This window comes from Mobula birostris, chromosome 23, assembly GCF_030028105.1.
Source record: "Mobula birostris isolate sMobBir1 chromosome 23, sMobBir1.hap1, whole genome shotgun sequence".
Lineage (NCBI taxonomy): Eukaryota > Metazoa > Chordata > Chondrichthyes > Myliobatiformes > Myliobatidae > Mobula > Mobula birostris.
In genome coordinates this window covers 372,956-386,737 of record NC_092392.1, presented here as the reverse complement: position 1 = coordinate 386,737, position 13,782 = coordinate 372,956, and the positions used below count along the sequence as shown (strand labels likewise).

Sequence of the window (13,782 nt, the reverse complement as noted above, 5' to 3'; positions counted from 1 at the left end):
GGTCATTGTTGTAATAAAGATGCAACAGCAAATTTCAACAAAGCTCATTTAATTTGATTTGTAAATGTTGATTCAGAGATAAATATTGACCAGAACAGTGAATGCACTGTATCTGAAAGTCAGGCGCCATGGCTGGTCTCAGTTTTGCAATAGTACAGCCAAGGGGGACCTGAACATAATGTTTCATTTAGCAAAATATTACTTGATTACCCTCATCCCAAAGTGAAGAAAGAAGCAGAAGAAGAACCTATAAACTAAAAAGGTTTTAAAAATGCATAATAGACATCAATGCAAAAGCAAAACTCTAGACGTCAAAGCACGTTGTCAGTGTCAGCATGCTAGCAGCCAGCCTCAGCTAAGGAGACAGACATCTGGAAATCTGTGCACGTGCTGCTGTGTTTTACATGCTACACTCTAAATATCAGTTGTCTTTAGACCAAATCACGCTATGCAGGAAACCAGAGCAACCATTCCTGGTTGCCTCTCAAGGCTGGTACCCTAATTTCCCTTTATTTTCACATAGCTCCTAGTACGGACCCCAGTTCTTTAGATGGGCCCTAAAACTGAGAGAGGGGCATGGTGACTCCTTTTCACCTATGACTGCATTCCTGTACATGGTTCTAACTCCATAATCAAGTTCGCAGACGACACCACGGTGGTTGGCCTGATCAGAGGGGATGACGAAACGGCCTACAGGGATGAGGAGTGCTGACAACAACCTGGCCTTTAACACCCAGAAGACCAAGGAGGTCATTGTGGACTTCAGGCATGCTAGGAGCCACACTCACATCCCCACCTACATCAACGGAGCTGTAGTGGAGTGTGTACCAAGCTTCAAATTCCTTGGTGTCCACATTTCTGAGGATCTCACCTGGTCCCTGAACTCCTCCATCCTGATTTATTTCCTGCGGAGCATCAAGAAAGCTCACCTTGGTCCCAGGATACTGACAGACTTTTACCGCTGTACCATTGAGAGCATACTCACCAACTACATCTCAGTGTCGTATGACAATTGTCCTGTATCGGACCGCAAATCACTCCAGCGTGTGGTGAAAATGGCTAGCGGATTATTGGCACCCAATTGCCCACCATTGAGAACATCTACTATAACCGCTGCCTGGGCAGGGCGAAAAGCATTATCAAGGATGCATCTCACCCTAACCATCGACTTTTTACTCTCCTCCCATCCAGTAGGCCCTACAGGAGCCTCCGCTCCCGCTCCAGCAGGCACAGGAAGAGCTTCTTCCCTGAGGCTGTGACCTTGCTGAACCTCACATCACAGCACTAAACAGTATTGCACCTATATTGTACTGTCTCAGTACTTTTATATTTGTGTGCTGTAGCACTTACTTTATCTTCGCAGTTATTTTGTAGATAACACTATTCTTTGCATTTCTGGTCAGATGCTAACTGCATTTCATTGGCTTTGTATCCGTACTTGGCACAATGACAATAAAGTTGAATCTAATCTAATTTAGATGACTGCTCTGGATGACTGAAAATTCTCTCAAACCAATCTGGTGTCCTCAAACCTGTGAACTTTGACATTTGTTCCACATTTGTTTTAGTCCCAGCAATGACCAAATTTTCCCTGGTGGACTCTAATGGAATGGCCATCTTCTACACCTTTGAAATGAGAGGTGAGGTGGTGGAGGGGGTGCCCAGGTGTTGTCACCACTGGTGAACAGGCAACAGGGCAGAGCCTGTTTACTTTAGTGTGTTTCTTAGACTGTGGAGTGTTATTTCAACCTAGGTACCTCATAAGTAGTTGCAAACAGCTTACGTGGGAAAATAAGTTTGTAGAGAATTCAGTCTTTCTGTTACCTACCAGTGAGTATTTGGTCCTGGCCATTGGCAATTGAAACAGACTCCCATTTCTTTTATGAACTGAGAGCTAAAGTTTCACTTCTTTGGTGGAAAGTGGAAATAATAAGAGCTGTATGAATGTTAGGCCTTTACTTTGATGTATACTTCTGTATGTTTTGATGTTCAACCTTCTGCACTCCTAGCTGAGGATGTCAAAGTTAATAACCAGCAATTAATAACCTTGCCAAAGTATCCATTTTGATTTGAGAATTCATAAGCACTGGGTTAATAAACTGTAGGAGGCATCCAAGACTAAGCCATCGTTCCATTCTGTCAACAGGTCATTGGATTTTCCACCCCTCCCCTCTCCACATCAGTCATCTGCAACCTAAAGCAGGCAGACATCTCCATTTCTCGGTTTCCTCATATGTGCAGGTCTGGTCACTGTACTATAGGAAGGATGTGAGTGTGTTATAGATGCTGCGGTTTCAGCCTTGTGTAAAAATGGGATTATTTTCACCAGGGCAGAGAGGTTAACTGAGGTATATAAAATTGAGTGACCTAGATACTGTAAACTGGAAAGGAATGATCTCAAAGTAGACAAGTCATCAAACAGGGAACAGAGATTTAAGACAAAGGACTGGAGTTGTGTTCCATGAATATTTTCACCAATTCTGCATTGTGGGGTGGGGGCTGGGAGGTGTGGAGCTCACCACCAAAAGAAAGGTGGGGCCAGAACTGTTTCCTCCCTACGCAGAGTACTTGGATAAGGACATGAAGTGAGGCAGCCTACTAGGTTCTGGCAGATTTACAAAGTGCTATTAGGCTGGATAGATCGCAATTGACAAGGACAGATAAAATGGATAAAATGGTCTTCAGTCCGGCCATAAACATCCCTAATTTTGAAAAGACATTGCAATTTCTTCCTCAATTCTTCCTAACTCACATGACTCGTGAATACTAAGCACAGGCTGTGTGCAATGTATTGAGCTACTGGGGATTTTAAGTTGAATCCTCCCATTTGCCCTCAATGTAATGTTGAGATTTCAGTAGACACCCAAGATCAGTAATAAGTGAACAATAATAGTTTATTTTTATTTCCTGCAGGCATCAATCAAACAGTGACTGCTGGAAAAAACATTGGATTAGTCATCGGTAAGGAGCAAGAAAATGGACTTTGGAAAGTAAAAAACAAGGAAGTATCTGCATTGATGGGTAACACAGGAACTGTGTTGCTGGCCAAGAGATTGGGAGTAATGATCGAAAATATGCAAGTTCACATCCATGTTCAGGGCTTGGGGATAGTTTAATTTTGTGAACTGAATAAATCTGGAATTACAAACTAACATTGATTAAAATCTGTTTGGCTTAGGATATAGAAGCAGATTTGATGGCAACTCTTGGCCCACAACATTCCCTCTGAAATGGGTTACTCAGGGTAATAAATGTGGCTCATGTTAATGACACCCACATTCTGTGAATTAATTTTAAACAGTAGTCACCAATTCAAGATATTGGGTAATACCTTTCGGTATTAAAAAGAAACAAAGTGGAGCAATAACAAAAAGGATTTGTGTAATGCACTCCAAATATTTACATTTTATGGAGACAAAAGCTATAGTTCTTCTGAATTATTACTACTTGATGTATTTGCTTCAGTACTACTTTCATGACACTCAACTCCACAAAGCGACTGGAACCAAATCTCAACGGGAAAGGAGGGTTAAGAATTGCTTTTCTTACCATCTAGAACATAAGACATAGAAGCAGGGGTAGCCCACTGAACCCATTTTGATCTCAGTCAGTAAGATCAGAGCTAATCTTTTACCTCAGTGCCACAGTTGGAGTATTGTGTCTAACTTTGATCACCCTATCATAGAGGAGGTGTTATTAAACTAAGAAGAGTACAGAAAAGATTAACCAGGATTTTGCCTGGACTTGGGGACTTGAGTTACAAGGAGAGACTGGAGAGACTAGGAACATTGGAGATTGAAGTGGGAGGCATTGACAGGGTGAAAGCACACATTTTTATTCCCAGGATGGGGGAGCCTAATACAGGAGGAGAACGGTTTAAAATGGACATTAGGGGCAGCTTTTTCTCTCAAAGGGTGGTGTGTACTTGGAACGAGCTGCCAGCAATATTGTTGAGGTGGGCTAGCTTGTACACAGATAGGAGAGATTTAGAGGCCCTTGGGCCAAATGTGAGCAGATGGGACTAGCTTACTGGGCAACATAGTCGGTGTGGACAAATTGGGCTGAAGGACCTGTTTCTGTACTGTACAACTCTCTGCCACTTTCTAGCATTAAGCCTAAAAGTCCTGATTCCCTTAACACCTAAAAATATCATTGCTGGCGGCCACATAACATGCCCTATGACATTTTTCATTAAAGGTATGGTGAAAATGCAACAGTCATGTCAAAGAACCATCCACATGCAAGAGAAAATCTGCAGATGCTGGAAATCCAAGCAACACACATAAAAGGTTCCTGGAAGAACTGAGCAGAACAGACAGTATCTATGGAAAAGAGTAAACAGTGCCGTTTCAGGCTGAGACCCTTCATCAAATTTATTATATATGACTCACTGTGACCATATTAGTCTCACTCAGTTCCAGTTTCCTTCTACATCCCCAAAATTATGTGGGTCGGCAGTTCAATTAGTCACTGTAAGTTGCCCCTAGTTTGTGCTTGTGTGGTAGAAACTAGGGTAAATTGATGGAAGGTAGGGAGTACAATGGTTATGGTTGGATTTATGTAAAAATGAGTAGTGGGGGTGTGATCACTTGAACCGAGTATGATGTTCTCCTAATGGGTTGTCTATTGGTGTGTCCTCAGGTGGTTGTGGAGGCCGATGTGGGATCCATATATTCTGGTGTGTTCTGGGCAAGAGTAAGTGGTGGCTGTGGTTAGTGATTGGGTCTTTTGGTTGTTGTTAACCGTATGGGTCAGTGTGGTCTTGATGGACCAAAAGGCCTGTTTCCATGTTGTATCCCTCTATGACTCTGATCTTTAACTGCAAAGCTTGACACTGTGCAGTCTTATATTGTAGCAGTGTTTCTTGAGTATTCAGTAATAGCCCAAAACTTTATTTTCACATCCAAGTGAACCTAAACAGTTAGCCCATTTGCTTTTAATAACTGTTGATATTTCTGCCAAACTTCATAATTCCTGAACTGCAGTTAATCACTACCCCTATACAAGTAGAATTCTGTGGTATGATCATTACCAGCATCAATCATTCAATCAAAAGACCCAACCACTTACCACAGCGACGACTTACTCTTGCCCACACTGCACCAGAACTTGGTACTCGGTTCGACTGATCGCACTACTATGATTCCTGAATGCTTGCCGATTTGTAATCACTGATTTCTTTTCCTTTCAATCCAAGGGACCAGCACAGGCAGCTTGTTTGTCATTTTCCTGGTTATTCTGTTCTTCGTTTGGCCGTTGGTTTGCAAAAACAGAATGTGAGTATTAGTTTAATTTTAGTTTCTTGTTGCAACTATGCCAATAATACCAAGCTGCAGCACTGAATTCTTGTCTACAACTGTGGTCAGTTTTGCTCTGGGCCTGAGTGGGGAACTGTCCCATTCAGCAGTGACTGGGAGACATTGGATTTCACTCCCACCCCCACTTCAGGTATGACCAATTTATATCAGCTATGGCCCAGAGCAAACTGAGGAAAGATGTCTGCTCGATCATTGTTAGATTATGGATGATTTGTGTCTCAGTTCTTTTTGTGTAGATTTAAAGATTAGTTTTATTTGTGACATGTATGTGAAAACATCAAAATTTACAGTGAAAAGCGCTGTTATTGTGTCAATGACCAACAGAGCCCGAAGGTGTTCAGGGAGCAGTCTGCAAGTGTCGCCAAGCTTGCGGTGCCTACGTAGCATGCCCACATCACACTAACACCAACTCCTATTTCCTTTTGGAAAATATGGGAGGAAATGCACATGGACTCTGGGACAGCCGTACAAAAACTCCTCACAGGCAGCCGTGGAATTTGAACCCTGCTCTTCCAATCAATGGCACTAACTGCTTTATAGCACTGGAAACCCCTCCCTAATGTGGGCCTTAATGGCAAAGCCAATATTTACTGGCCACTACTAATTATCTTCGGGAAGGGGGTGAATTGCTTCTGAGGGGCAATGTCTGCGGTAAACTTTGTGAAACGTTGTGATGCCAGGGTGGGAGCACATGTAGAGCCACTGCATTGCAGAGGCAGAGACTTAGGTTCCATCTTGACTTCCAATGCTGTCTGTGTGGAGTTTGCATGTTTCCCCTATGACTACATGGATTCACTGGACAACTAATTTTTTCAAAAGTGTTGTTTCCTCAGATTTTTTTTTTGTTTATGATGGACTGCTTGAAGATGGACACAAATATAATTTCAGACTACTTGTATCACATAGGAATTTGGAGAAACAACAAATTAACTTTTATTGAATATAATGTGTTTAATTGCATAGTGGTGCTGATGCTTTGCAATAGTTCAACTAAGTTAAAAATATTTTGTTAATGATTTTCATTTGTACTGAGTGTCTGAGGCTTCTCACTTAAGTGTCCAACAATAATTCGCCAGCATTGATGGATTCCAGTTGCCCTGGTATATTTTCTCCATGACCGCAATGTCCTGGTGAAACCTTTCACCATGCTCGTCACTAACAACACCAAGATTTGCAGGGAAGAAGTCTAAATGGGAATGCAAAAAATGAATCTTTAGTGATGTGTTGCATTTCATGGTTTTATATGCTTGAAGCTTCTTTCAACCAGCTGCATGTAGTTTGGTGCTCTGTAGATGCTGAAAAAAATTTCAACAACTTCCTTGAATGCTTTCCATGTGATTTTCTCCAGTCCTACTAGAAATTCTTCAAATTGCCTGTCATTGATGACCTGTTTGATTTGTGGACCAACAAAAATGCTTTCCTTAATCTTGGCATCAGTTATTCTGGGAAGCATTTGTCTCAAATATCAAAACCTTCATAGAAATTTTTGTGCCTGGTGATCGCAAATTTCATCCTTACAGTCCTGAACCCAATAATTATTACTAAAACCTGTCCTGCCATGCAGCAGCCATGCCACCTAAGCATGCCCAAGCATGCCTGGGCAAGATAGGAAACTTTCCAGCTTACATTGTAGGCAATATTTTAATTGACTTGAATTATGAATTGAAATAATAAACATTAAGTGATTTCAAAAAATAGTGCGTGATAAGGAAATTTCATGGTGATTTTCATGATTGGTAGCCTAAAAATCATAAGATACACCTAAAGGTATTCAGGAAGCAAAATCTTTGTTGTCTAGTGTGATACAGCATTAAGCCTTCATTCTCCTGGAGGTCATGTTCTCGGCCACAGAAATCTTCCCTAGTGAGGGAGGTCTCAACAGGTACTTCTCCTCTTCACCCACACCTTCTTATTCTGGCTTCTGCTCCTTTCTTTTCCAGACTTGATGAAGGGCTCTCGACCCAAAACATTGACTGTTTATTTCTATCCATAGATGTTGCCTCACTTTAGACCATAAGAGAGAGGAGCAGAATTAGGCCACTTGTTCCATTGACCCTGCTGTGCCATTCCATCATGGCTGATTAATTATCCCTCTCAACTACATTCCTCTGACTTCTCCATGTAACTTTTGATATCTTAATTAATCAAGAACCTGTCAGCTTCGCTTTAAACTGACTTAGCCCACACAGCTGTCTGTGGCAATAAATTCCACAAATTCACCACTCTCTGGCTAAAGAAATTACTCCTCATCTCTGTTCTAAATGGGCATCCCTCTATTCTGAGGCCTTGCCCTCTGGTCTTAGACTCACCCACTATAGAAAACATCCTCTCAATGTCCGCTCTATTGAGGCTATTCAATATTCAATAAGTTTCAATGAGATCCTCCCCTCATTCTTTTAAACCCCAGAGGGTACAGGCCTAACCCTTTCATTCTCAGAATCATTCTCATGAACCTCCTTTGAATCCTGTCCAATTACAGCATATCCTTTCTTAAATAAAGGGCTCAAAACTGCTCACAATACTGCAAGTGAGGCTTTGCCAGCGCCTTATAAAGCCTCAGCATTACATCCTTGCTCTTACAGTCCTCTTGAAATGAATGCTAACATTGGACTAGCATATAAGGCTAGCAGAAAGGAGCTTAAGAAAGAAATTAGGAGAGCCAGAAGGGGCCATGAGAATGCCTTGGCGGACAGGATTAAGGAAAACCCTAAACCATTCTACAAGTATGTGAAGAGCAAGAGGATAAGATGTGAGAGAATAGGACCAATCAAGTGTGACAGTGAAAAAGTGTGTATGGAACTGGAGGAGATAGCAGAGGTACTTAATGAATACTTTGCTTCAGTATTCACTACAGAAAAGGATCTTGGCGACTGCAGGGATGACTTACAGTGGACCGGAAAGCTTGAACATGTAGAACAAAGAGGACATGTTGGAGCTTTTGGAAAGCATCAAGTTGGATAAGTCACAGGGACCAGATGAGATGTAACCCAGGCTACTGTAGGAGGCGAGAGGGGAGATTGGTGAGCTTCTGGCGATGATCTTTGCATCAGCAATGGGGTTGGGAGAGGTTCCAGAGGATTAGAGGGTTGCGGATGTTGTTCCCTTATTCAAGAAAGGGAGTAGAGATAGCCCAGGAAATTATAGACCTGTGAGTCTTACTTCAGTGGTTGGTAAGTTAATGGAAAAGATCCTGAGAGGCAGGATTTATGAACATTTGAAGAGGCATATGATTAGGAATAGTCAGCATGGCTTTGTCAAAGGCTGGTCGTGCCTTACAAGCCTGATTGAATTTTTTGAGCATGTGACTAAACACATTGATGAAGGTAGAACAGTAGATATAGTGTATATGGATTTCAGCAAGGCATTTGATAAAGTACCCAATGCAAGGCTTATTGAGAAAGTAAGGAGGCATGGGATCCAAGGGGACATTGCTTTGTGGATCCAGAATTGGCTTGCTCACAGAAGGTTAAGAGTGGTTGGGTCATATTCTGCATGGAGGTTGGTAACCAATGGTGTGCTTCAGTGATCTGTTCTGGGACCCCTACTCTTCGTGATTTTTATAAATGACTTGGATAAGGAAGTGGAGGGACGGATTAGTAAATTTGCTGATGACACAAATATTGGGGGTGTTGTGGATAGTGTGGAGGGCTGTCAGAGGTTACAGCGGGACATTGACAGGATGCAAAACTAAGCTGAGATGTGGCAGATGGAGCTCAACCCAGATAAGTGTGAAGTGGTTCATTTTGGTAGGTCAAATATGATGGCGGAATATAGTATTAATGGTAAGACCCTTGGCAGTGTGGTGGATCAGCGGGATCTTGGGGTCCGAGTCCATAGGACACTCAAAGCTGCTGCGCAAGTTGACTCTGTGGTTAAGAAGGCATACGGTGCATTGGCCTTCATCAGTCTTGGGATTGAGTTTAGGAGCTATATGTTGCAGCCATATAGGACCTTGGTTAGACCCCACTTGGAGTACTGTGCTCAGTTCTGGTTGCCTCACTGCAGGAAGGATGTGGAAGCCATAGAAAGGGTGCAGAGGAGATTTACAAGGATGTTGCCTGGATTGGGGAGCATGCCTTATGAGAATAGGTTGCTTGAACTCGGCCTTTTCTCCTTGGAGCGACAGAAGGTAAGAGTTGACCTGATAGAGGTGTATAAGATGATGAGAGGCATTGATCGTGTGGATAGTCAGTGGCTTTTTCCCAGGGCTGTAATGGATAGCACAAGAGGGCACAGTTTTAAGGTGCTTGGAAGTAGGTACAGGGGAGATGTCAGGGGTAAGTTTTTTACACAGAGAGTGGTGAATGCGTGGAATGGGCTGCCGGCGACAGTGGTGGAGGCGGGTACGATAAGGTATTTTAAGAGACTCCTGGACAGGTACATGGAGCTTAGAAATATAGAGGGCTATGGGTAACCCTAGGTAATTTCTAAGGTAAGGACATGTTTGGCACAGCTTTGTGGGCCGTAGGGCCTGTATTGAGCTGTAGGTTTCTATGTTTCTATTCCATTTCTTTCCTCACTACCGACTCAACCTGCAAGTTAACTTTTAAGGAGTATAAAATTAGTGGGAAGACAGAGGATTGGGAATTTTTTAAAAGCTTACAAAAGGAAACTAAGAAGTCATTAAGAGGGAAAAGATGAACTATGAAAGGAAGCTAGCACATAATATCAAAGAGGATACTAAGAGCTTTTTCAAGTATATAAAGTGTAAAAGACAGGTGAAAGTACATTATAGGACCGATAGAAAATGATGCTGGAGAAATTGTAATGGGAGATAAGGAGCTGGCAGAGGAACTGTACGAGTATTTTGCATCAGTCTTCACTGAGGAAGACATCAGCAGTATACCGGACACTCAAGGGTGTCAGGGAAGAGAAGTGTGCGCAGTCACAATTACGACAGAGAAAGTACTCAGGAAGCTGAATAGTCTAAAGGTAGGGAACTCTCCTGGACCAGATGGAATGTACCCTGGTGTTCTAAAGGAAGTAGCTGTGGAGATTGCGGAGGCATTAGCAATGATCTTTCAGAAGTCAATACATTCTGGCATGGTTCCGGAGGACTGGAAGATTGGACATGTCACTCCGCTATTTAAGAAGGGGGCAAGGAAGCAAAAAGGAAATTATAGACCTGTTAGCTTGACATTGGTGGTTGGGAAGTTGTTGGAGTTGATTGTCAAGGATGAGGTTACGGAATTCCTGGAGGCATATGACAAGATAGGCAGAACTCAGCATGGATTCTTTAAAGGAAAATCCTGCCTGACAAACCTATTACAATTTTTTGAGGAAATTACCAGTAGTCTAGACAAGGAAGATGCAGTGGATGTTGTATATTTGGACTTTCAGAAGGCCTTTGCCAAGGTGCCACACATGAGACTACTTAATAAGATAAGAGCCCATGGAATTACGGGAAAGTTACATACGTGGATAGAGCGTTGGCTGATTGGCAGGAAACAGAGAGTGGGAATAAAGGGATCTTATTCTGGTTGGCTGCCGGTTACCAGTGGTATTCCACAGGGCTCCGTGTTGGGGCCGCTTCTTTTTACATTGTACGTCAACGATTTGGATTATGGAATAGATGGCTTTGTGGCTAAGTTTGCTGATGATACGAAGATAGGTGGAGGGGCCGGTAGTGCTGAGGAAACGGAGAGTCTGCAGATAGACTTGGATAGATTGGGAGAATGGGAAAAGAAATGGCAAATAAAATACAATGTTGGAAAGTGTATGGTTATGGACTTTGGCAGAAGAAATAAACGGGAAGACTATTATTTAAATGGGGAGAGAATTCAAAGTTCCGAGATGCAACGGGACCTGGGAGTTCTCGTGCAGGATACCCTTAAGGTTAACCTCCAGGTTGAGTCGGTAGTGAAGAAGGTGAATGCAATGTTGGCATTCATTTCTAGAAGAATAGAGTGTAGGAGCAGGGATGTGATGTTGAGGCTGTATAAGGCACTGGTAAGACCTCACTTGGAGTACTGTGGGCAGTTTTGGGCTCCTTATTTAAGAAAGGATGTGCTGACGTTGGAGAGGGTTCAGAGAAGATTCACTAGAATGATACCGGGAATGAGAGGGTTAACATTTGAGGGACTTTTGTCCCCTCGTGGACTGTATTCCTTGGAGTTTAGAAGAATGAGGGGGGACCTCACAGAAACATTTCGAGTGTTGAAAGGCATAGACAGAGTGGATGTAGCAAAATTGTTTCCCATGGTGGGGGAGCCTAGTACGAGAGGGCATGACTTAAGGATTGAAGGGCGTCCATTCACAGCAGAGATGCGAAGAAATTTTTTTAGCTGGAGGGTGGTGAATCTATAGAATTTGTTGCCACGGGCGGCAGTGGAGGCCAAGTCATTGGGTGTAATTAAGGCAGAGATTGATAGGTATCTGAGTAGCCAGGGATCAAAGGTTATGGCGAGAAGGTGGATGAGTGGGACCAAATGGGAGAATAAATCAGCTCACTCATAATAAAATGGTGGAGCAGACTCGATGGGCCGAATGGCCGACTTCTGCTCCTTTGTCTTATGGTCTTACTGCACAAGGACTCTCAAGTCCCTTTGCCCTCTGATTTTTTTTTTGAATTTTCTAAAGCATTTAGAAAATAGTTAATGCTTTTATTCCTTCTACCAAAGTGCATTATCATACACATCCTTACCTTACTCTATATTCCATCCTGCCACTTCTTTCCCATTCTCCTTCTGCAGGCTGCCCGCTTCTTCTACCCTACCTACCCCTCTACCTATTTTTGTATCATCCGCAAATTTGGTCTCAAAGCCTTCAATACCATCATCCAAATCATTGACATATAACGTGAAAAGAAGCAGTCCCAACACCGACCCTTGTGGATCACCATTAGTCACTGGCAGCCAACCAGAAAAAGCCCCCTTTATTTCCCATCTTTGCTTCCTGCCAGTCAGCCAAACTTCGATCCATGCTGGGGCCTTTCCTGTAATGTCATGGGCTCTTATCTTGTTAAGGCCTTGTCAAAGGCCTTCTGAAAATCCAAGTAAGCAACATCTACAGACTTTCCTTTGTATACTCTGCTTGATATCTCCTCAAAGTATTCCAACAGATTTGCCAGGTAAGTTATCCCTTTAAGGAAATCATGCTGACTGTGTCCTACTTTACCGTTGCCTCCAAGTACCCCAAAACCTTATCCTTAATAATCGACTCCAATATCTTCCCAACCACCAAAGTCAAGCTAATAGACCTATAATTTCCTTTCTTCTGCCCCAGCCACCATCTTAAAGAGTGGAGTGACATTTGCAATTTTCCAGTCTTCTGGAACCATTCCAGAATCTCGTAATTCTTGAAAGATCATTTTTAATGTTTGCATAATCTCTTCAGTTACCTCTTCCAGAACCCTGGGGTAGTCCATGTGGTCCAGGTGACTCATCTAACTTTTAGACGTTTCAGCTTCCCAAGTACCTTCTCCTTGTTAGAAGCAACTACAGTCACTTCTGCCCCCTGACTCTTAAATTTCTGGTGTACTGTTAGTGTCTTGCACAGTGAAGACTGACACAAAATACTTATTAAGTTTTTAATCCCCCATTTCTACCTCTCCAGCATCATTTTCTAGCAGGCTGATATCCACTCTCACCTAGTGTATCCTTCCAATCAACTTTAGCCAGTTTACCTCTCATGCCTCTTTAATTCCCTTTCTTCCACTGTAACACTGACACAACAGGCTTTACCTTCTCCCTCTGAAACTGCAAGGTGAATTCTATCACAGTGTGATCACTGCTTCCTTAAGGGTTCCTTTACCAGTCAGAGGTTCCCAATCTGGGGCCCACAGACCCCTTGCTTAATGGTATTGGTCAGTGGCATAAAAAAGGCTGGGAACCCCTGTTTTACCTTAAGCTCCCTAATCAAATATGGCTTATTACACAACGCCCAGTTCAGAATTGCCATTCCCCTCATGGGCTCAGCTACAAGCTGCTGATAGCCATTCTACAAACTCCTTCTCTTGGGATCTAGCACCGACCTAATTTTCCCAAATTACTTGCTTATTAAAACCCCCCCCATCACTATTGTAACATTGCCCTTTTTACATGCCTTCTCTATATCCTTGTGCAATTTGTATCCCACATCCTTGCACTACCCAGAGGCCTCTATATAACTCCCATCAGGGTCTTTTTATCCTTGCAGTTTCTTAACTCTATCCACAAAGATTCTACATCTTCCGATCCTATGTCACCTCTTTCTAAAGATCTGATTCCATTTTTTACCAACAGAGTCACCCCATCTCCTCTGCCTATCCTTTTGATACGATGTGTACCCTTGGACGTTAAGCTCCCACGTACGATCTTCTTTCAGCCTTGACTCGGTAATGCCCACGGCGTATCTGCCAATTTCTAACTGCACCACAAGATTCCGTAAACTGTGTGCATTCTAATATAACACCTTAAGTCCTGTATTCATCACACTTTTTGATTTTGCCTGCATGTTGCACTTCAACTCATCTCATTGACTGCAT

At 42.7% G+C, this 13,782-nt stretch overlaps 2 protein-coding genes across 8 annotated transcripts in view; one reads left to right on the top strand and one right to left on the bottom strand.

Annotated features, from left to right (window-relative positions):
- fbxo18 (F-box DNA helicase 1) overlaps positions 1–13,782 on the bottom strand; it is a 148,673-nt gene that overhangs the window by 20,775 nt on the left and 114,116 nt on the right. For 2 of the 4 annotated variants that reach the window (XR_011882983.1, XR_011882984.1), the window contains one exon: positions 5,071–5,238. Coding sequence is in view for 2 of the 4 variants with exons in the window: in XM_072241784.1 (XP_072097885.1) it covers positions 6,328–6,504 (177 nt within the window). In the remaining 2 variants the exon portion in view is untranslated. Of the gene's footprint in view, positions 1–5,070; positions 5,239–6,290; positions 6,505–13,782 lie in introns of those variants that run through there. The other 2 variants (XM_072241784.1, XM_072241785.1) reach the window with 2 other exon arrangements.
- Positions 1–13,782, top strand: part of LOC140186952 (uncharacterized) — a 143,984-nt gene that overhangs the window by 123,820 nt on the left and 6,382 nt on the right. For all 4 annotated transcript variants that reach the window (XM_072241795.1, XM_072241797.1, XM_072241798.1 and 1 more), the window contains 2 exons: positions 2,914–2,961; positions 5,198–5,276. In XM_072241795.1, coding sequence (XP_072097896.1) covers positions 2,914–2,961; positions 5,198–5,276 — 127 coding nt within the window. The remainder of the gene's footprint in view (positions 1–2,913; positions 2,962–5,197; positions 5,277–13,782) is intronic.